The 23,427-nt window shown below is 36.2% G+C and overlaps 1 protein-coding gene across 4 annotated transcripts in view; it reads right to left on the bottom strand.

Moving 5' to 3' along the window:
* Positions 1–23,427, bottom strand: part of LOC129235924 (elongation of very long chain fatty acids protein AAEL008004) — a 69,888-nt gene that overhangs the window by 4,412 nt on the left and 42,049 nt on the right. For 2 of the 4 annotated variants that reach the window (XM_054870006.1, XM_054870009.1), the window contains exons 2-3: positions 382–715; positions 235–315 (exon numbers count right to left, since the gene is read on the bottom strand). In XM_054870006.1, the coding sequence (XP_054725981.1) occupies positions 235–315; positions 382–645 (345 nt within the window). In that variant the 5' untranslated portion in view covers positions 646–715. Of the gene's footprint in view, positions 1–234; positions 316–381; positions 716–8,620; positions 8,726–8,985; positions 9,082–23,427 lie in introns of those variants that run through there. The other 2 variants (XM_054870008.1, XM_054870007.1) reach the window with 2 other exon arrangements.

Raw genomic sequence — 23,427 nt, 5'->3', positions numbered from 1 at the left:
GGCTTGAACTACTCTGAAACATATCTCCGCGGCTCGAAATGGTTCGCTGTAAGCTCATTCCAGGACAGCGAGATCGACCAACAAAATGACTAAAACTATTTTAAGCTAGTGATCTATTTTCAATTTTTCTCTTTATATTCCCTTAACATATTTAAATAACGGTTACAATAGACACTGTTTACATTAATAAAATTTCCAGCGTGGTACAAAGTTACCTATGTAAATTTTGCTTACCCGCATGGATATCGGATCTGTGGCGTAGGTCACCGGTTGGCAACGGAAATTATAATGACCACCCCAGCCGCCCTTGTAACCCTGCAAAAGAAAGAAAATTAATAATTATATATTTCAATTAAATGGCTCCATTCATCACCCACACACCTCATAGAAGAGCACCCAACTTAAAAGCACTTGCACTGCGTTGTACACCAGCAGGGTATTCTTCAGCTCAAATGGCTTACGGTCGCGCATGTATCGTGGACCCGCATACAAACAGAAGTACAAATAGCCAGCTAATATCATGAAAAGCGGTCCAGGCGCATTTGAGAGGAACCAACTCTTTGTGCGCATATCCTCATGTTCCACCAGGAAGTTGACCATACGATCGACAATTGTATTTGTCTCATTCATTCGCACAGCAGACATTTTGAGAACTGTGTGATTATTTCGCTAGTTTGGATCAAAAGAATTTTGTTAAGACAATTCGCGGAAATATCTGAAAGTAGAAATGAAAAAGGCGCAAGTTAATAACCCAATTCAACAAAATTTAACAAAAATGATACGCTAATAAAATGCAAACGCTAATAATTATTAAAGAGAATTTCTCCAGGATCACCTTTGCTGAAGACAAACTGCAGTAAAAGCTGAAAGTCGATGACACACCTTTACCGACCGTTAAGAACTCTAAAATTTTGGGTGTCACCATCAGCAGTTTTCTCTTCTTCTCGGTGCATACAACCAGGTTCAACCAGGTTCTCAAATCGCTAGCCAACAGCGCTTGGGGAAAAGACAAAGAAATCTTGCTGCCGACATTAAAGCAATTGGTTGGTAGGTTCTGAATTATTATGCGCTCGTCTGGTCGTCTGGTACTAGTGATTCACAGAGGACAACGTTTAAGACCTGACCAAATACTGTCATTAGGACAGCCTACTGTATTATCGCAGAAACCACTCCTGCAGGGACTGACTAGAGCCTGAGCCACCTCCCTCACCTGAGTGAGAATTCGATTACACCCTCCGGCGAGATCCAGGTTCAAATATGATTGCAATTACTGGAGCGGACAGTGTAAAGACAGACGTTAAACGACATTCATCGGGAGACTCTCACCACCTTCCTAAGCTCTCGACCTCCGAATACCGCCATCAGAGTCCAACCCCACCCATTGCGGACGAGTTTCTTCAACTGCCTTATGTACGAGTTTTTCGTCTACAGTAACCCACAATAAAATTTCTTTGCTTAAGTTTATGTGAAACAATTTAATCCACTAACTGCCCTTTTTAAGATACTTTCATTTTAAGTGTTTGTGTTGAATGCTTATTTGAGTAGGAAGTAGAAGATTTAAATGTACCACAACAAATTTCTTAATAAATTTTACTCTACGCGTAGAAGTCTGACGACAGAAATTACCATATATTAGAAGTCCTTTTATATCGGGAGTTTTTTTAAGAGTTTGAGAATTTAAAATGATAATTCAAAACCGAAATATTTTTGAATTAATTTTTTTTTTATTGTAATCTGGTAATATTCATGGCATTTATTTATTGAATATGATATCCGGCATATTCCCGCCTCGGCGACGAGCTACACGGTCCATTCGATAAGTTCAATTGTTGACTACTTTTTCCAATAAATCTGGCGGCATGGCGCCAAAGGTGGCTTGAATAGGACAAAAAATTAATTGTTAAGAGGGCTGTAAGACAGGTTTCGCGTCTTTTTGGAACCAAATGCCATTGATGTTTAGCAGATTAATTTTTGGAAACAAAATTCAGTCAGCATGGATCTGTAGCTCTCGCTATTCGTCGTTACGGCAGCTCCTTCCTCATTTCAAAAGAAATTAGGACCGATGATGCCGCCACTGTTCTATAAACTTCGCGAGCAAATTCATTTTTTTTTATATTTTTTTTTAAAGTAAATTTCCCCAATTTGGAAGCGTTAAACGATTTACGATGACTTGCCAAATCTTACTGAACAGAAATATTTGCCTTTCTTAGCTGTGACTTCATAGTTATCCATATAGATAAATACAGGGTGGGTCATATAGCGTTTGCTTTTTGAACCACCTATTTTTTGAGAATGGTAACACAAATGGCATGTAAAATGTGTTCATAATTTACTTAAAGGTTTGACATTTAGAAAATGGAACGCTATACGTTTGAACAAAATTGGGAAATATTGAAAACCTATTTCCAAAGTGGTGAGTCTTCTCCTTCTTCCGCAGTTACAGTAAATGGCGAGCGTTACCGTGACGTGCTCAACGAGTTTTTGTTTCCAAAAATTGAAGAGGATGACATGGACGACATTTGGTTTCAACAGGACGGTGCAACTTGTCACACTGCCAAAGTTACACTCGAACTTTTGGCTACCGTTTTTGTATTCCGATATCAATTGGCCGCCTCGGAGCTGTGACTTAAGCCCGTTGGACTATTTATTGTGGGGACTCGTTAAGGACAAATGCTATGCGAACCATCCAGAGACGATTGATGCTTTAAAACACGAAATCGAAATTGCCATTCATGAAATTGGAACCCAAACAATCGAAAATGTGCTTAAAAATTGGGTTGATCGAATGGCCTACTGTAAAGCCAGTCGTGGCAGTCATTTAAACGATATTATTTTTTATTTATAAATGACAATGTTCAATCTTCAAAATAAAAAAAAATTTGAAAAAATATTGATTAGTTTTTCTTTTATAGCCGATTCAAAAAGCAAATTTTACATGGCCCACCCTATAGTTGCCATGCAGCTAAATCAGGTACATAATATTTTTCATAAACTATTCGTACTTTTACCCAAAATTAAGAAAAACATTCAGACCTGTTGGCCTAGTACTACCTTCGGCAAAGTTGGTCCTGAAGATATCCTCATGCATAATTATATGTACCTATATCAGTGTTTGTTCTTGTTGAGTAACCAGTGTTTGTTAGTGTAAATAGCTCTGAAAAATAACTAAATGGAAAGTGTAATTTGTGTAAATTCATAAGTAAATATTTGATTGTGAAATATATATTCACAGTTAGCGCACTTAGAACTTTATTAGGCAAATACAGTCAATTACAAAAGTAAATATACACTTTTCATTTGAAATCGCTATTCAGTTAATTTACAGTTACTTTATAATTTGCTTCCCGTCGAGTCTCTTCCCTTTGGCAAGTCTTTTGGATAAATTTTTACATGTTTGTATGTATTAACTATCTAATAAAAGTATGATTTTTAAGTGTAATTGCTGTATAAGCAGCAAACAACTGATTAAAGGGTTGATAGACAGATAACGCGAAACACGTGTCAAGTTATTATATAATTAAGTGTTGATACTTAAAATTAAAATAATCTCAATATAGGATTAATTCGTTTGATGGAGTGATGACAAATGTGTGTTGGTACATATGTATGTACATATATATTAAATTGTTCACGTTTATCATATAAACAGATGTGACTTGAAACTATTTTTCTTGTGTGCTTCACCGTGGGTTATTGTGGAAATCTTGAGTTGTTGAATATTTAATTACAAATTATGTATAATCACACTTGCCCCAACAAATTACAGTCGCGGCTACATATAAATACTTGTATATGGATAGTTATTCTCTAATTGGAAATCCCAACTCGATTTGTGTATTAAAAAGTTTGACAGGTATCGGATGAGTTTTTTATTCTATTTACTATGAAAAGTGGCAAAAGGAACCCCCCAACCTTATCTATATTCAGACTAACTATTTCAAGAAGGACCAGCTCAACGGTGATACATTTGTATAGAATTTCTATTTACAAGGTGGCGCAAAATAATTTTTTTATTTAGTAAAAATTATAATTTTTTTATTATTATTTGCATAATAAAATAAATATTCTACAAAAACCAAACGGCTCGCAGCACTGACGACAGAGGCCCTTCGGCTGTTTAATAAAATATTCGGGTTTATTGTTGCTGTAAAATCAATTTTACTTAGTAATTTTCAAGCAAACGTCAGTAAAATGAAATATATCTGCAGCAGCTCAGGATCCTTAGCAGAAAAACGGAAAGAAAAAAATTCCCGCACAAACAAAAAACTTTAAAAACTTTAATGTATGCTGTTGCTTCTGGATTTCTGCAATCTAAGTGTCACAAAAAAAGTTTTTTATTTAGTAAAAACTATTATTAATAATATTATTTTTTTTAATTATTTGTACAATAAATTAAATATTCTACAAAACCAATACTAAAATTATTACGTTTTTTTATTTATTATATAGTAAAAAAGTTATGCAATAGCAAAATATGATGATTAATTTTGCTCCACCTTGTATGTACTTATATGTATAAAAATAAATTGTACTTAGTAATTTTCAACCAGATGTCAGTAAATTGAAAGATATATGCAGCAGCTCAGCGATCCTTAGCAGAAAAACGTAAAGAAGAAAATTATAAAACTTTAAGAACTTCAATGCAAAATTATAAAATCGGTCCCCTTGAAAAATGTTTGCAGCATTGCAGCGAAGGTGTTAAAGCTTCTTGTAATTACATTGCTGGGGCTCACTTGTTTAGTGGCATCTCTGGCACTCCGACCACTGCGACCAGCATTCACTTGTGCCAGAGATGATGGCTTAAGGCTACATTGCCACGGATAAATTATATGCTTAACTACACTTTCAGATTTGCTGTTTTATTCAAATCGAGTCACTATTCAAAAGCATGCCTCGCGAGAGAGAATAAGTTTCAAAACCCAATATATTTCAATCTTTAATTTTTCTTCGTGTATAAAAAATGTAAGTATTTTAAAACCTTCATAAGAAATGTTGCTGCTGAGTAGAAATATAGCAAAGTCGTCAAAAATCAAGTTTTGCTTCATGCAAAGCATCAACTTTTGAGTGAAATTAAAAGAAAACAAAAAAATGTAATTCAAAATTAAATGTTATTAATATATATTTTTATTTTTTTATTATGGTATGTTGCTGATTTGGCGCATTTTTGGAATTTGGTAATAAATATAGCCAAGCGCACTTGTGCCCAAGGGTATTATAATTTTGAAACAACAAAAGAAGGCCACAAACTTAATTCCCATGTACGGCAGCGAAGTGTGGGAGTTGTGCTAAACTGTAAAGCCAAGGGTAAAGCTCTGGAGGATGTGCAACGAACAACGGCACTCAGAGTTATTTCAACCTACCGCACTGTCTCTGGTGCTGCGACTTTGCAATCAACGGGAGCAAATGGACGGCGAAACTCATTCCATCAATAGGCCAATGGGTCCAAACGGAACGTCGTGGAAGTGAATTACTTCTTAACGGAGTTCCTCCCGGGCTACGGATACTTCCGAAGATACCTATACCGCACGGGTAATGTAAACGGTCCCAAGTGCATGTACTGCGAGGCGCCGAGCGATGACGCCTAACACACGTTTTTTAGTTGTGACGGATGATTCACGGAAAGAGATGCTCCGAGGAAGCAGATTGGCGACATCGCGCTGAGCAACAATTTGCTCGAACACGAGGACAGCTGGAACACGGCAAATAGGTACATCGGGAACGTGCTACAGTCAACGCAAAGCCGCACAGATAGAGATACAAGAAGATGAGCCTATAGCATGAAAGCTGGCTTCAAGTACGGTGCACCCAGACGTGGGTGAATAGAATTGGTCCTTTATAGATGCCGAAATGATGCAGAAAGTAGTCCCGGGAAGGGTGTGTTCCCGAAAGGAGGGGCAAGACCACTCGACGCAGTAGGCGACAGTCGCTGTAAGTGCGAAGGCATTTTGAACCCTTTCTCAAAAAAACAGTATTATAATTTTATTCACATACCGGTTGTATTTAGCAGGATAGGGGAATTGAGATAGATATAGACATATGCATACCAAAAAGCTCAAAATGATTACAGGAGTCGATTTAACCATATCTGTTTGTCCGTCCACCAGTGCAAATGATAATTTGAGCAAAAATTTGAATATTTCAACGAAGCTTGGAGCGCAGCGCTCACCAGTAGCTGATCGATTGCTGACAATTGGCCGGTAGCAGCAGCGGTGGGATCAGGCACAAAGCGGGCATTGGACCTACAAACGCATCCCACGTATTGATGAGTAGTTAGGAAGAAAACACGGAGACACCGACTATCACTTTCACAGTGGCTCAGCGGGTGTGGCTGATTTCAGGAAAACCTACACCGTTTTAAGGTGGCAGATAGCCCTTTTCGTCCAAACTGCCCGAATAGTGACGGAAGTGCAGAACACGTGATTTTTTATTGCAAACGCATCAGAGAGGAACGAGCTATTCTCGAACAAGCCCTGGGTCAGCAACCTCACACGAGATATGTGCGCAACCAGCAGTACTTCTGCTCAAATATGAGCAGAAGTAAATAAACGGCAGCCAAAATGTTCGTAGCTAAAATCATGGCCCGACTCCGCCATATTGATCGGGAACACAAAGCGGTGGAGCAACAGTTACAACAGCTGCAGCAGTGAAGGTGGACGGTTTCTGACGAACCGACGACAGCCACAGTGACCACTCACTACAATATCGCACAGAAGACAAGGCGGTAGTGGGTTAATATAACATTATTGCAACTTTTCCGATGTCTCCTTTAGTTTCGAGCCACCTATGAACACAGTGGAAGTAATTCGGGCTACCGACAGCGCATTGCCTTCATATGTCCACAAGAGAGGAACCTGGACGCGTGTACCTATTGTGTCTTCGGACATGAACGCGGCTCTACCCAGATGTTATACTTTTGTGTTCCCAGGATAGAATTTAGCTGAGGTGGGAGGATTGTTGAAGTACTAGTGTCATTTGTGTTACGGTACTTTTGCGATATTTCTGGCATTTTGATTTAAGCCTCCTTTACAAAAAGAAAAAAGCACAAGCAATGGATGGCGTAAACTCAAAATAAAGACTTCCAATACTCAAAATCATTTTTTTAATTAGTAAAAGTTATTGAAAAAGAAAATATGATGATTAATTTTGCGCCACCTTCTGTAAATGTATATATATAATATATAATTGGCACTTGCACCCGTTTTGGGTGTTTGGCCGAGTTCCCCCTCTCATTTGTGGCGTGCATTTTGATGTTATTCCACAAATGGAGGGGCCTACAGTTTTAAGCCGGCTCCGAACGGCAAATACAGGGTGGGCCATATAGCGTTTGCTTTTTGAACCACCTATTTTTTTGAGAATGGTATCACAAATGACATGTCAAATGTATTCATGATTTACTTAAAGGCTTGACATTTACGAAATGGGACGCTATAGGCTTGAACAAAATTGGTAAATATTGAAAACCTATTTCGAAAGTGGTGAGTCTTCTTCTTCATTTTTGATGAAGCTTATGAAATTGTCGGATTTGGGGCTCAGAAAATCCACATGTCACTGTCGAGAAGCAAATGCATCCACAACGAGTCACTGTTTGGTGCGGTTTTTGGTCTGGCGACATCATCGGGCCATTTTTTTTCGAAAATGAGCGAGGAGCCGCGGTTACAGTAAATGGCGAGCGTTACCGTGACATGCTCAACGAGTTTTTGTTTCCAAAAATTGAAGAGGATGACATGGACGACATTTGGTTTCAACAGGACGGTGCAGCTTGTCACACTGCCAAAGTTACACTCGAACTTTTGGCTACCGCTTTTGAAAACCGAATAATCAGACGAAATCCCGATATCAATTGGCCGCCTCGGAGCTGTGATTTACGCCCGTTGGACTATTTTTTGTGGAGAGCCATTAAGGACAAATGCTATGCGAAGCATCCAGAGACGATTGATGCTTTAAAACTCGAAATAGAAGTTGCCATTCATGAAATTGGAGCCCAAACAATTGAAAATGTGCTATAAAATTGCGTTGATCGAATGGCCTACTGTAAAGCGAGTCGTGGCAGTCATTTGAACGATATTATTTTTCATTCATAAATGACAATATTCAATCTTCAAAATAAAAAAAAAGTTTGAAAAAATATTGATTAGTTTTTTTTTATAGCCGATGCAAAAGGCAAATTTTACATGGCCCACCCTATAGTTATTTATGCCGAGGAGTGACCACTATTAGAAAAAAAGTTCTATCATTTTGGTGTTTCATGCATGGAAATTTGAACCTACGCATTTCCGAATGGTAGTCACGTACCAACCCGCCTTGCATATCTCTTATAAATAAAGCTAAGTTACTCAAATTTGGTGAAAAACATCAGCTAAAACAAAAATATGACGCAAGTAAAATTTTGAGAAATAGACAGTGCCGCGCCCTTTTTGTTTTATAGCACACGTAAGGTTTCCCGCCTCATTTAGATAAGACATAAATATTATGGCGACTTCACTTCCGCCCGTTCGTCTGTAACTATCATTGTCTATGTGTTTGTTTGATGCCAAAAATTAACAGCCAGCCCAAATGAAATTTTATTAAAATGTGCGCGGGTAAATCAAGTTCGATGCAAACTGAATTTAGTATTTCTCACCTTGTTTTCAAATGAAATTTTTTCTTGGTGCTTTCACAAATGTTTGTTTTTCAATTGCTTCACTTATTTTAAATATTTCCATTAACATTGCATTACCAATTTAGATATGCGCTGTACATAACTAAGCCTAAACAAGGTTTTGTATATTCACATTACTTAATCAATAAATATTTAGTTAGTTGAAACGAATATCGAATTAAAGAAAGAACTTTCAAAGTTGCATAATCCGCACTTCTCCAAAACCACGTGAAGACTGATCGCACGCATTTAAAAGCAGTCACACAATATTAACTAACGTAGTATATTTCCAATGTTTTTATCCCCCAAAAAAACATATTGCTCAAATAATAATAAAAAATGCTCACAAGAAGATCAAAAGCTGGCTCCAACCGTCCGCTTGGCCGCTATCGTCTCGTATGCAAATACGCACCGTCAAAAAGTTAACTCACCGCGGACTCAAATTAAACAGACAAACATAATTTACTAAACATTTATGAATATGGAAAACAAAAGCGACATAAAAGGTCGAGGAACAGAAAAAAATCAGCCGAAATAAAAAAGGCGATACTTCTCAATGTGTTGAAACTGTAAACTGGGACAATGTCACACAAACGCAGCCAAAAGTTGAATAAGATAAAATACGATTATAAAATCTGAAAAATCGAAAATAGACAATAATACATATAAGATGTGCATATGTATGTACATACATATATCCGCATGTAAAACCTTTTTCGTTCAAAGAAAAAAAAAATCATTTTAATATAAAAAACTACGCACAAACACACATACAATGAAGACGAGCACAATCAATATTTGTTTAGCGTGAAATTAAAAATTAATCAAAAAACCTTAACGATAATCAAAAATTATACGCACGAGTATATTTTATTTTTGCCATAATAAATGCAATGTTTGCAAAAATTGCAGATCAAAACAAAATTCGGTTCTCTGTATAGTTCATCCGTCACCCAGTGGCCGTAACAGCGCGAAAAACAACAATATAAGTAACAACAACAGCGTTGACAACAGCTATAGCAAAAGCAGCAACAGTAGCAGCGGTTCACTGCTAAAAGTGCGAACTTGCAATTTTTGTTTTTCTTTAATTTAGCCCAACCAAATTTACACAAAGGCGCGCTGTAATGTGAGTGGTGCAAAGCGAAAAAGTGCAATTCATCATGGCCCACGTGCAAACGCCTGAACTGCTACAACACTTTTTTAGCCTTAGCCACTTGTCATCCCAGTCTGCTGAATATGCAGCGCTACGTTTTGGGTGATTAAAGCAGTCACACAAAAAGCATTCTGCTGGCTGAAAACAGCAGCGCAAAGTACCATAAGCTAAAGCCAAAGTTGCGGAGAAAAAAGTTTGTTTGTCTTTTTGTCCTGCATGCAATCATACCATATACCGTTCGTCCGATGGCACTGAAATGCCGATTGCCGATTGCCGAGTTAATGGGCGCATGCCCGCGAAGGTTCAGTTTGTTCAAATCAGCTTATAGATAGCGCTTGGGGTTGATACAATTTGGTTTTGAATAACTCTTTTACTAAATAAACAAACAAAAAATTATTTTGATTAATGAAAATCTTTATTTTGACCTTTATGCGCTCCATTACTTCTTTGCTGTTTGTAGACTGCAGCTGTTTAGTTCCCAAGTGTTAAAAATGATTGACGTACGATGCCATTTGCAAAAATTATAAATCTTCCGATAAGGTGATTATTATTTTTTATTTAGGTGTACAAACAAGTTTCCGTCGTTTGAGAAAAGATAGCCCCATCTGAAGCTTACGTAAACCCCCCGTTGGATATCGTTCTTAAAACCTTTGGTTGGGAACACGGGTTTGGCCTTTTTTCGCCATGTTCGAGGATCCTTTTTAAAAGGTTATTTGTTATCCATAAATCTATAGAAAATTTAATTTTAGGAAGCTACTTCGAAGCTCAAGTCGTTAGCTTTAATAGAAATAAATTCACGTCCAAAGTCGAAAAAGCCGCTCTTTTCTGGCCAGATCCGGGTTTTGCTATTTTTTTGTTTGTTTTTTAATAATGTCAGGGTTTTTGTCAAATAAACATCAGTTTCGGGCACTACTTATTTACTTCTTTAATTTAATTTAATTTTTTTCTAACGAACACAATTGATGAAATTAAACCGAGCCTGCGAAAAAAACCGCGCTTATTGCTACTCCAGACTCAACTAAATTATTTAAAAATGAATTATTCTTTTACATGACAAGGCTCATCCGCATGTTGCGCCTTATTTAGAAACACAGAGTTGGGAAGTCCTACCTCATCCGTCATATTCACCAGACATTACCCCTACCGCTTAACGCCTGCTCCTGTCAATGGCACATAATCTGTCGGAGTAGCCTTTACGTCTTATGAAAATATGAATAATTAGGGTCGACTCGCGGTTAGCTTCAACTCAAATACGAGTTCTTCCGACGTGGTAAACAAAAGTTACCACAATGATGGGTAAGATTAGTGGCTAATAATGGGCAATAGTAATGAATTTTTTTTTTTTTTGTAGTTGAAAAACGGTGGAAACTTTTATTGTACACCTAATATTTTAAAATTGTATCATTACGAAACAGTAAGTGCCCTCATTTCAGGAAAAATAAATAAAAAAGCTACATGAGATAAAATACCTATTTAATATAAAATTGCCTACTCAGAGACATTATTATTTATCAGTTTACTTCCGCGAAATTTACTTCATTTCGTGTTAGCAGAAACATTTTCCCTTGGAACAGAAGCGATCTTCCACACCTATATTGGGCTTGGCATACTTTGGCTACTTTGCATACAGTTGCTGACAGAACTAAAGGACAAACACACCAGAGAACATAGCGAAAAGGCACTTGCATCACGCATATAAAAATACTTAGCCCAAAAAAAGGGTTCAACCTGCAAGTATAAGCATTTAAAATAAGGAATGCGGATTGAAAATATCTCAATGATTTTCAAAGGCCACTATATGGCCTGCTTATGCTGAATGCCAATAAATTCGGAAACGTGTCTAAAATGTGCAGCCTCTGCAATCTTAACGAAGAAGAAAATGTGAAGCATTTTATTGGAAGATAGAAAAATCGGAATTCCGATCAGAAAAGAAGACATAAGCGCATTAAATGGAGAAAATTTCGAGAAAATTTTTAAGTTTTTTGTATTCAGCTTTGCGCCATAGAGTTTATATTTATATTCATATTTATATTGAAAAAAATTTTTGAATTCCTGAAAAATAAATATACTTATGTTACTACTCTACTACTATTGGGCTTGGCAAAAAACAGAGCCGTCATGTATGGGGTTATTCCATACAAAAAAAAACTATCTGCGGTTCGAAGGTGGTGTTTAACGACATCAGGACATGCACACCACAATTTGGAGAAGCAGCAGGAGCTCTGCCAAACAACCAGCAAAGGAGGATGTATGCACTCATAACGGAAGTCAGAAAATTTAAGGGAGAAAGCATAATTTTGCCACATATACCAAAAATGCTAACAGATATGCCATGACCATTAGAAGTATTAAGGCATAGGGATAATATATATGTACAAGCGTGGGGACTAAATTTTTTGCTTACATGGACAGTTGTCGAATAAAACAGAAATGTGTAATATTATATAATATAAATATAAAAGAAATAAAATAAATACTGCTAGAGAGTTATAATATAAAAATATTGTATAACAGAAGTAAAGAATTAATACTGCCTGTCATAATCCGAAAAATTAAAATATTTGGAAAAGCGGCTTCAAAGTTTTTAGTGTAGTAAATATGCCTCTCTAAGTGAAAGTAAATATCATAAAATACTGTTACTAGATATCACTATGAATTTTTTGCTCAACAGAAAATAAGGCCATGTAGTCGTTTCCGCATACTTTTCTAAAATAGTTTTTTATTTGATAATGACACTATTTAAGTAAATGAGCGATATGTACATATTTTTATTTATTATCAATCAAACACACAACCATAAGTTATTCTACAGTGTTTGAGCTTAACTCTGAAATATTAAAAATAACATTAAAAAATAGAGATGAAGGGTATTAGTTAGCACTACACACATTTACGTGTATATATAAATGTATAAGTCGACTACTTTGTTGCAAATCTATACTATTACCACTGCAGTTGGGTGTTGCAATATTTGTGATCGATGTCAAGTGTCCATGCGTCGTTTGCTCCGCGCTCCTTTAACAGCTTAACTAAAGAAGGAAAATGGAAGACTATTCGAATTTCGTTGTTAGTATTCGATTGTTCGGTTCATTGTTTGAATGTTAAAATGATTTTGGGCAAGAAATGAAATGAAATGAAATGTTGGAATGTGGTAATCTTTTGTAGATATTCCATATTTTGTGCAAATTTCCATTTGAGGAAAAACCATAACGCTTGGCTTGGCTGAAGGCTTAAAAAATTATTGAATGCTTAGATATTTGGTAATTCGGAAATCCGAGCAGATAAGACAATTTTGTTTTATTGTGTAAATAGTGACAATAAGTGTAAATTGGAAATTGGCGGCCGCCGTAGCCGAATGGGTTGGAGCGTGACTACCATTCGGAATTCACAGAGAGAACGTAGGCTCAAATCTCGGTGAAACACTAAAATGAAGAAAACGTTTTTTCTGATAGCGGTCGTCGCTCGGAAGGCAATGGCAAACCTCCGAGTGTATTTTTACCACGAAAAAGCTCCTCATAAAAATATCTGCCGTTCGGAGTCGACTTGAAGCTGTAGGTCCCTCCTTTTGTGGAACAACATCAAGACGCACGCCACAAATAGGAGAGGCTCGGCCAAACACCCAAAAAGGGGGTACGCCCCAATTATATATATGTATATAAAAGTTAATTTGTACGGATTTTTAAAGTTTTGGTTCAATTTATTTCTTTTATAAAAATTAAATTGTTGGACATCCGGTCATAACACTCGATCTGAGTCCAATCAATCCTGTTGACTAGTGCTTAAAATGAAGTATAATTTAACAGGTTATTTAGTAATAGAATTCCAGCTAGACGAGAGTGGGTTGACAACATACCAGGACGGAAAAGCTGCTTACGGTTCTTTACTGATGGCGCAAAACTTAACGATAAAGTTTGCTTTGATGTCTACTGTAAGAAGCCAAAAGTAAGCGTTTCGGCTCATTTTCCTAACCACTGTATCGTACTTCAGGCTGAAATTCGAGCCGTCAATGAGATCAGTGTCTGGTTAAAAACAGAAGTCTATATTTACTCCGATTACCAAGAAGCGATTAAATCTCTTGGTGGGTTGTCACTAATTCCATCATTGCTCGCAAATGCTGAGCATCTCTTAACGAGATGACGGAATAATTTCGAATCCAATTGATAGGCATAGTGACATACCAATAAATCATAAAACAGACAAATCAGCGAGACATGGCACTATCACTCACCTCCCTCTTGGTATGGAGATTGTAGGCATACCCCTCTCCACCTACAAACTGCGTGGGACAAGTAGCATTGTCACTTCAGCCAACACGTGATGGGTTGACTAATTGGCATACCTCTTAGAACAAAATAAAATCATTAGGTATCATATAATCAGGTAATATTAAGCTGGTAAGGCGGATGCGTCATTACCGCCGAGGCTTTCATTCTACCAGTTAATGAGCATAGTAAGATGCTCAGCAAGCAATTCCTGCTGAGCTGCTGCCACTGGTATCCCCCTGCAGACACTTGCTAGAGGCTGAGTCACCTCCCATGTGAGTCTGGAGACATCTTCGATTATACTGACGAGACCTAGAATCGAATGCACCTACAACTAACGAATCAGGCAGTTTATAGACAGACATCAAACGACTTTCATCGAGAGTCTCTTATCACCTTCCTAAAATCCCGACTCCCGAATTCTCTTATCGGTGTAAAAAAATCGGTTACAAGAGTGGATCGATGAGATGGTGCATTATAAGCGCCAGCTTCCTCCTTCGCGGTATTCAGGACGAATTCTGCGAATGCGATGCAACATACCTTTCAAAACGCCAAGACAGAAAATTGCATTGACGTTTTGGTCCGTTGGCATGAACTCCTTGTGGACAATCCCCTTGGAATCGTAAAAACAAATGAGCATCGACTTGATTTTTGATTTCTCCAAACGCGTTTTTTGGATGGTGGTTCGTCTGGGGCCTTTCATTCGGCACTTTTACTCTTAGTTTCAGGCTCATGTTGGAAACACCCCGTTTGATCACCAGTTACAATGTTGTAAAGGAAGTTCTCATCTTTTTTGGCCTCTTTAATGAGGTCTTTCGAATGTTGAATTCTGAGCAATTTTTGGTCTTCAGTTAATTTGTGCGGAATGAAACGTGCACAGACCTTTCGTAAGCCCAAATGATCAGTTGAAATGCGATCCATCGATGTTTTGGAAATATTCAACTCCGATTCCATGAATTTCAACGATCATTTTGATTCATTTTTGATACATTTACGAACAGTTTCGATGGACTTTTCGGTGACCATTGATTTTGGGCGGCCCGTATGTTTATTGTCAAGACCTACTCACCCAGTCTTTACAAAAATGGCCCTTGTATGCTATCCAAGTTCGAGTGCACTTATTATAAAACGCTTTATAATTAGAAATAATATATTAATCCACTTATTCTTTTTATTTACAAGGAAACAAATTCAGTAGTATTTTCATTAAATTTTCATGGAACAAAAAACAATTTCATTTCAGTACCATCTTCGCTACACCGAACTATTGTTCCGAATTTTCGGGATTACCAATACTCACTAACACTGTATCCCTAGCACGCATCTACATATATACGTACGTATATATGTTTGCACCTACAATTAGTATAAATGATGTGTTTTTCAGTCGGCCAGTCGGCTAAGCCAAATTCTACACCTTTCGCGATGGTTGAAGCCTCTACCTAACTACGTATTCATGTCTATCGGTTGATTTTTGCTGCATTATGCTGCAACAACTGCTGCTTAGGGGCCGTGGAGCAGTGCTTGAGTACATAATTGCTGATCGCTGCGACTCATTTCATTTATGACAAAACGAATGCTAAGAGCTAAAAATATTACAGCATGAGTATGGAGGAATTTTGAAATAACCTTTTTTATTCAATTTGAGTTTTATTCGTAAATGAATTTAGCATAACTTTGGAGCGAGACATGTAGGCAAAACGTTTTTTGATTAGAAAGTGTTATTAGTGAATTTCCTATATGTTATAACTCAGCATTTGTCATTTGTAAACTTTAATCATCCATTGGTAATGGGTTTCTGAATTTAATGCTCTCAAATTTTGGCTGGTAATAAAATTACTCTTCTGTTAAGCCACAGCACCTGACTTCGCTTATAAGATGGACGATATTAGTAAGCATAGATAAGTGTACCTACATATGTATGTGTGTATATGTAAATAGCACAGAATGTGGTGAACATGTGAAGCGTTTGAATATACTAACACATCGCAGCGTAGCGCTAGTGGTTCTGCATAGCCGCAAATGGCGTGTGGCGGAGTGAAGCGCTTAAGAATTTCAATATCGTACAAATAAATTATCGTATGATAAGATTTTTAATGTACATACATACACACTATTTATATTTCAAAAGATTTTTTATGGCATACTTGAGTGGAATATATAAGCGCCGATAAGTTGAAAAATACTACCTAAAAATTTTGTTCAAATATTGCAAGAAAACAAAGAATAGCGAATTCATGGCTTCGGGGAATTTCAAGCTTGCGACAACTAATTGCTGGTTTATCTAATAAAACAATTGTGCAAATTTTGCAGATTATTCTACCCTACGTATTCAAAACTGAACTCTTTTTATAATTTTTCAAAAAAATTGGAATTATAAATTTAAATAAAGGGTTTTCCAATAAGAGGTGCTATTTTGATATTGAAAGAAAAATGCTATTTTTTAATATAAATAATCGGATGTTTATTTCCTTATAAAGAGGAAGGTATGACATTAATAGAGGAAAATAACATCAGGCAAATGACCACCACGACCACGCTTACAGGACAATATCCTTTTCATGAAATTTTCCATAACCGAATTGCAAAGTTGCTGCCCTATGTCCTCGATAGCCTCACGAATTCCCCCTTTGAGGTCTTGAATCGACTCTGGGCAGTTATAGTAGACCCTCTCTTTCACGTGGTCCCAAAGAAAAAAGTCACAAGGTGTTAAATCACAAGACCTCGGTGGCCAATTGTGATCACCTCTTCGAGAGATAACACGGTCCGGTTATTTTTCCCGTAAAAGATCAATGGTTTCGTTGCTTGTACGGCACGTAGCGCCGTCTTGTTGAAAATAAACGTTGCCCAGATCAATACCATCCAATTCCGACCATAAAAAATCGTTAATCATCTCTCGATAGCGATAGATAACACCTGTTATTGAAAAACCCTTTATATTACTAATTTATTTACCAAATTTTTACAGTACCAAACTTTCTTATCTTACTGGGCGAGTACTTATAAGTACCTGTAATATTTTGTTTTTGTTTACTGCGGGTATGGGATAGTGCACGTAGTATATAGTAAAAAATTTGCTCTGTTTATTTAAAATCAACCGCTAAAAAAAGCAAAACTAGTGGGGTCTGGTGACGAACGAGGACAAGGCGAAGTAGCTCTTATGATTTTGAAGTAGTAAGGGAATTCGTTTACTTCAGCAAGAAACAAATGGCGCCCTTTCGTAAACTCGATCAAAACCGCATAATCGGAGAAGAAGAAAATGTAATGACGTTCCCATGACAGTCGATTCCACGTTAGGGGAACAATCTGGAATTATATCCGACCAAGAACTGTCACTCCAGCAGCATTCCCCGTACATTTATGAGGAATATATATGCGGCTACAACAACAAAAAAAAAGAAAAAGTGTTATTGATAACGACCGTATAAAAAACTAAATATTTTGCTCTCAACTGGTATTGTCTACTTTTGATGGCTACAGAAGTATAAAATAACTAAAGTAATATTAAAAAGAAAAAAACCTAAATATAAAAAAACCTAAAAATACATAAGAATTGGTTAGATAATTTTTGCGAACAAGAATAGAAAGTAAGTTTCAATCAAAATAAAATAAAAATTTAAGTCTAAAAAAAATTAAAAATGTGTGATTGATAGCTCAACAAACTCCAATTCTTTTAGCTAAGTCATCCCCAAGCTAAATGCGTATCATTTAAAAAAGAAACGTATGTGATAGTATGAAAAGATGAAGAAATTACAAAAAAATGTTCATCAACAAAACATAAATTTTTGTTTAAATAAAAAATAGTTTAAAAAAACTAAAAAACACGCTTTTATTGCTAATCGAACTAAAAAGTAGAAAATAAGTTTTAATGGCAAAGGGACCTATAATGAAGTAATAGCAAATCGAAGGATCAGTCATAGTCAACTACCTCAGAACAGAATTATAACCAAAATTAAGATACAAATAGAATAATTCAAATTAGAGTTAAAAGCGTGGGATGCTTGATATAGTAAATATTACAATCATTCTATTGGCAACTACCTATGTACAGAGGTTTATGAAAGTGAAGCAATATGCGTATGAACTATATACATATTTATACATACTATATACATACATATTATTCCACTATTATTATTTTTATTAAAACACTATTTAAAAAAATGTTTTTGTACTTCACCACTAATCCCAACGGCAAGAGCCATTCCAGTTTCCCTTGACTTTAGCACGCATTTTGTCAATTAACATAATAATTTGAAATTAAAAAGAGATGATTTAGAAAAAGAGATGTATGAATACGCGTGAAAACTATGAAAATAATAACACGAAGTTATTAAAATGGGATTGTACGAACTGAGTCATTTAATCGAGGCAAATGTGGTTTCGTTCTGTCACCTTTGCGCAGAAGAACAAGTAATAATTAGAATATCCCAGTAAGGCAGCCTATTTCAATATGAAAAAACTCAGTGTTCATTTGAAAAATTTCCAAGACTTTGTTAGGCTTAATAAAGATTATAGACATGGCGATTATAATTATAATACAATTTCCTATAAATTCTTGTAATGACATTTTCTTTTTCAACAATGGCGCGTCGGATATTGATGCCGATGGACTTGATATTTTTCTTGAAATTCCCTTCAAGTTTCGTTTTAATTTCGCATTGCATTGCCTTTGAACTCAATTTCAGTATTTTGTAAAAGAAAATGAAGAAAACGATAGAACAGTTAGACTTAAAAATACATTTTGTAATAACCCCGTAACACTAGCTGCTCAAGAAACAAACAGTCTTCCTAACATTCATGTTAACAGGGTAGACTTATTTCGACCATGAAGGAGTTCAAGTGTTTCAATCTCTTCAACACAAGCCGGGCATTCGTTTCTGTGGCCAGACCTTACATGTGTATGTGAAAACACTGCAAACTGTGACCACTTAGGTAACTAGTAAGGAACCTAACTGCTAAATACTGCTTCTATCGAGCAGATAACTAAATTGCTTTGGATGTGCTCACATTATAGCTACTACGCTCTGAGCTCACTTACTGAGTAAATGAAAAACTGGAATATAACCAGCTAAGCTCACGGAAGGCTTCCGATCCCTTATCTTTATCTATTTTATCATCAGGTAAGGATGACAGTAGATCTCTGTTTTTTTCCGTCAGAAGCTGAAAGGTGTTACCTATATCTCTGTTTAACAAGCCTAGAGGTAAACTTTGGATTAAAGAGAACTTTGATGGTCGCTTGGTTGCCTGAAAATGCATATAAAAGTTGATCAGATTGGATGTACTTCTTCCAAAAGGGGTTTTCGACAGATCACGCATAACTATTGCCAAACTAAATGCATAATTTTTTTCAATATTTATTGATATTTAATCATGGAAAGACTTACGCCTCAACAACGTTCACAAATCGTGTTACAAAAATCGACGCTCTGTGAAAAGTTTTCTTCGCGCGCTCAGGTCAACTTATGGTGTACATAACCGTTCTGCCGTTTGCTGAGCAATGTATCTTCCGTCTCGGACGAGGGAGTGAAGTAACAGAAGGAAAAATATAGAATAGATTAGAGAAATGGAGGTAGTTAGAACTGTGAGAATTTTTTAGATTCTTTGACGAATTTTACTTGTTCTCATGACATCGGAACCTAAAATTGGTAGCCTTGCTCTAGCAAATGGGGGACACTCACAGAGACGAGGTACATACTAGATACGCAGATAGAGCTATTTCGCCCGAAACATGGTGGGCTACTTCCACCTTGATATAGAAATTTGGTGTAAAACCTGCTATCGCGCGCTCAACAATATTTGACTCATCCATGTATTAGTGTATTACTCTGGAATTAAAATTTTATTAAAAGCATTTCGCGTGCGATAATTTTTGGACTTTCTTTTCCAATATAAATAAATGTCATAAATACTTTAACTTTCAACTTGTGGTCTTCCATAGAAAGCAAGCCTGATTGCGACTTGCTATCAAGTTATGTTCTGCCAGACAAATCAATTCACGTTAACGAACACTGTTTACTGTAGCCGAATCGTCAGTCGCATTATCGAAGAAGAATAGCCGAATCGCTTCACACCAAATATTTACTGTTGTGTTGAAGCTTAAGCTACAATTAGTGGTGCCGTACCGTAGCCATAACCGTAATCATAGTAATGAGCTGTTATGATAGGTGCCGCACCATAACGCCATAACCATAACCCTAGTCGTATGTATTTATAGAATTTTAGTTTTTCTCCATAACCATAAGCACCTGTAAAATACCTTACATTTGTTTTAATATTTGTGAAAAAAAATTGAATATTAAAAACGAGCAACGAAAAATCAGTTGACTTAGTGGAAAATTATCCATGTTTTTGTGGCAAAATGCTAATGTTATCATTAGTTTTACTTCAATATCAGCTGTTTATGGTTACCGCATGACTAATTGACAAATGGTGAAATGTTGCGACTATGGTTACGGTTACGGTCACAACGTTATGGCTACGGCACCATCAATTCCAGCTTTATGAAGATGCAATGCAGATTAAAAAATTAGTAAATTAGTAAAAATTAGGCTCAAACTATAGGTACTTTGTGAAAATTTCGACTGCTGAGTACGATGGCGTTACGTGGTGGAAGGATTTTTATTTGATTTTTTTTTTTAATTTTCTCTTTATATTTTTATTATTTTTTTAATTTTTTATTTTTTTTTTTAATTTTTTTATCTTATTTTTATTTTAATTTTAATTTATTACAGCTTACATAACAATGAAATTATTATCTATACTAATATTATAAAGAGGAAAACTTTGTTTGTTTGTTTGTTTGTTTGTAACGAATAGGCTCAAAAACTACTGGACCGATTTTAAAAATTCTTTCACCATTCGAAAACTACATTATCCAGGAGTAACATGGATTACATTTTATTTTGGAAAAAAATAGGGTTCCGTAAGATATTTGGATTTTTCGGACACAAACTGAAAAAAATCTTATATATAAAATAAAGTCTACTTTTTGTGTGTGTTCGCTAACCGGCCGTGTCTGCACCGAATTAAACCAAACTTACACACATAGTTAAGAAGGTATTGAAGATGGTTTCCGTATAGTTTGGATACCTATTGGTGGATAGGGCTCGAGATATAGGTCAAAACGTGGACCCGGGTAACCTTCGGATGTGTATTTACAATATGGGTATCAAATGAAAGCTGTTGATAGGTGCTTTAATACGGGGTAATTTTCATACCTATTGATGACTAGGGTCTGGAAATATATGCCAAAACGTGGACCCGCCGTGTCTTTGAACCGAATTAAACCAAACTTACACACATAGTTAAGAAGGTATTGAAAATGGTTTCCGTATAGTTTGGATACCTATTGGTGGATAGGGCTCGAGATATAGGTCAAAACGTGGACCCGGGTAACCTTCGGATGTGTATGTACAATATGGGTATCAAATGAAAGCTGTTGATAAGTGCTTTAATACGGGGTAATTTCCATACCTATTGATGACTAGGGTCTGGAAATATATGCCAAAACGTGGACCCGCCGTGTCTTTGAACCGAATTAAACCAAACTTACACACATTGTTAAGAAGGTATTGAAGATGGTTTCCGTATAGTTTGGATACCTATTGGTACATAGGGTCTCGAGATATAGGTCAAAACGTGGACCCGGGTAACCTTCCGATGTGTATGTTCAATATGGGTATCAAATGAAAGCTGTTGATAAGTGCTTTAATACGGGGTAATTTTCATACCTATTGATGACTGGGATCTGGAAATATATGCCAAAACGTGGACCCGCCGTGTCTTTGCACCGAATTAAACCAAACTTACACACATTGTTAAGAAGGTATTGAAGATGGTTTCCGTATAGTTTGGATACCTATTGGTACATAGGGTCTCGAGATATAGGTCAAAACGTGGACCCGGGTAACCTTCCGATGTGTATGTTCAATATGGGTATCAAATGAAAGCTGTTGATAAGTGCTTTAATACGGGGTAATTTTCATACCTATTGATGACTGGGATCTGGAAATATATGCCAAAACGTGGACCCGCCGTGTCTTTGCACCGAATTAAACCAAACTTATGCACATTGTTAAGTAAGTTAAGGGCAACATGTAAAAATTGTTTGTGAATTTTTTTGGAGTGGATTTTGGAACAGTGAATAATTTCTTACGAAATTTGAGAATTTAATGTGAAATCCGAATGAAATTATGTGTTCGTGGAAAAAAAATTTTTTTTCGTTTTTTTTTTGATAAATATAAATGGATAATGGTTAAAAAAGCTCGAATGCTTAATAAAACATATAAATTGAAACGAAAAATTCATGGATGATCAGGAAAAAAGACGATTGTTTATTCATATGCGTTGATTTGAAATTTAAAAACAATCTTCTTTTTTCCTGATTTTCAATTTATATCTTATATTTACTCAAACAAAAAATATTGTTTATGCCAAAGCGCTTGAATAAAGAATAAAGAAATAAATAATATGAAAACCATATATTTTCTGTTCTAAACCATATCTATTCTATTTAGTGTGCCCAGCGAAGGGGGCCGGGTTTGCTAGTATTGTATAAATTAAAACTAACGCTGCGTAGCATCGGAAGCTTTCAGCTCGAAGTGGTGGAAGGATTCTATGGAACACTCTCACTAAATCCACGACATGTTCATACTGTTTGCGTAAATTTTCTTAATCTCTATGCCTTGAGTGTAAAAATCCATGACCAAACAGCAATGTCTTTACATGACATCGCCGTATGACTGTCGCTTGGAGATGATATGATCTTAATGCGACACCCGGTATATAAACATATAAAAAACAACAAAGAACAACAACCAGAACTCCGGTTGAGTGTAGCGTAGCGTAGTGCGGTGTGACATATCGCGTTATTTAGCGAAAGCAAAGATGTTAGTCAACTAATTACCAAAACACTAAGGATATTCAGTGCCACTCCCAGAGCTAGTAGATATGCAGATACGATCTGAGGAATTTACCTCTAAAAAAACATTTAAAAAGGCTATAAAGTAGATGAATTGTTTTTATTTCTATAATTCCATTGCACGCGTATTTTTTGCGTTTAAAGTTGGTTTTACGTTTCACAGTTGTCAAGTGTTACTAACTCTTCTTTTCAGGTTTTTTCACCGGTTAGAACAATTCCGTTCTTCTTCTTCCTTGTTTATCATATCTGGTTTTTTGTTGGCACATTTACAGAAATATATTATATTTTTTGCAAATCATTGAATCATGAGAAGAATAGAGAAAAAATTTCAAGTTATTAGTTGTGCATAATTATTTGACGAAAGGAAATGAGGGAATGTTGAAGAGTCATGGAGGTGCTTAACGTTCACTTAAGTGTATAAAATGTGCTCGTATAGGTGTGACAAGGCGCG

The sequence above is a fragment of the Anastrepha obliqua genome, chromosome 1 (assembly GCF_027943255.1).
Source record: "Anastrepha obliqua isolate idAnaObli1 chromosome 1, idAnaObli1_1.0, whole genome shotgun sequence".
Classification (NCBI taxonomy): Eukaryota; Metazoa; Arthropoda; class Insecta; order Diptera; family Tephritidae; genus Anastrepha; species Anastrepha obliqua.
Note: the sequence above shows the minus strand (reverse complement) of the source record. Positions and strands in the feature narration are given on the sequence as shown.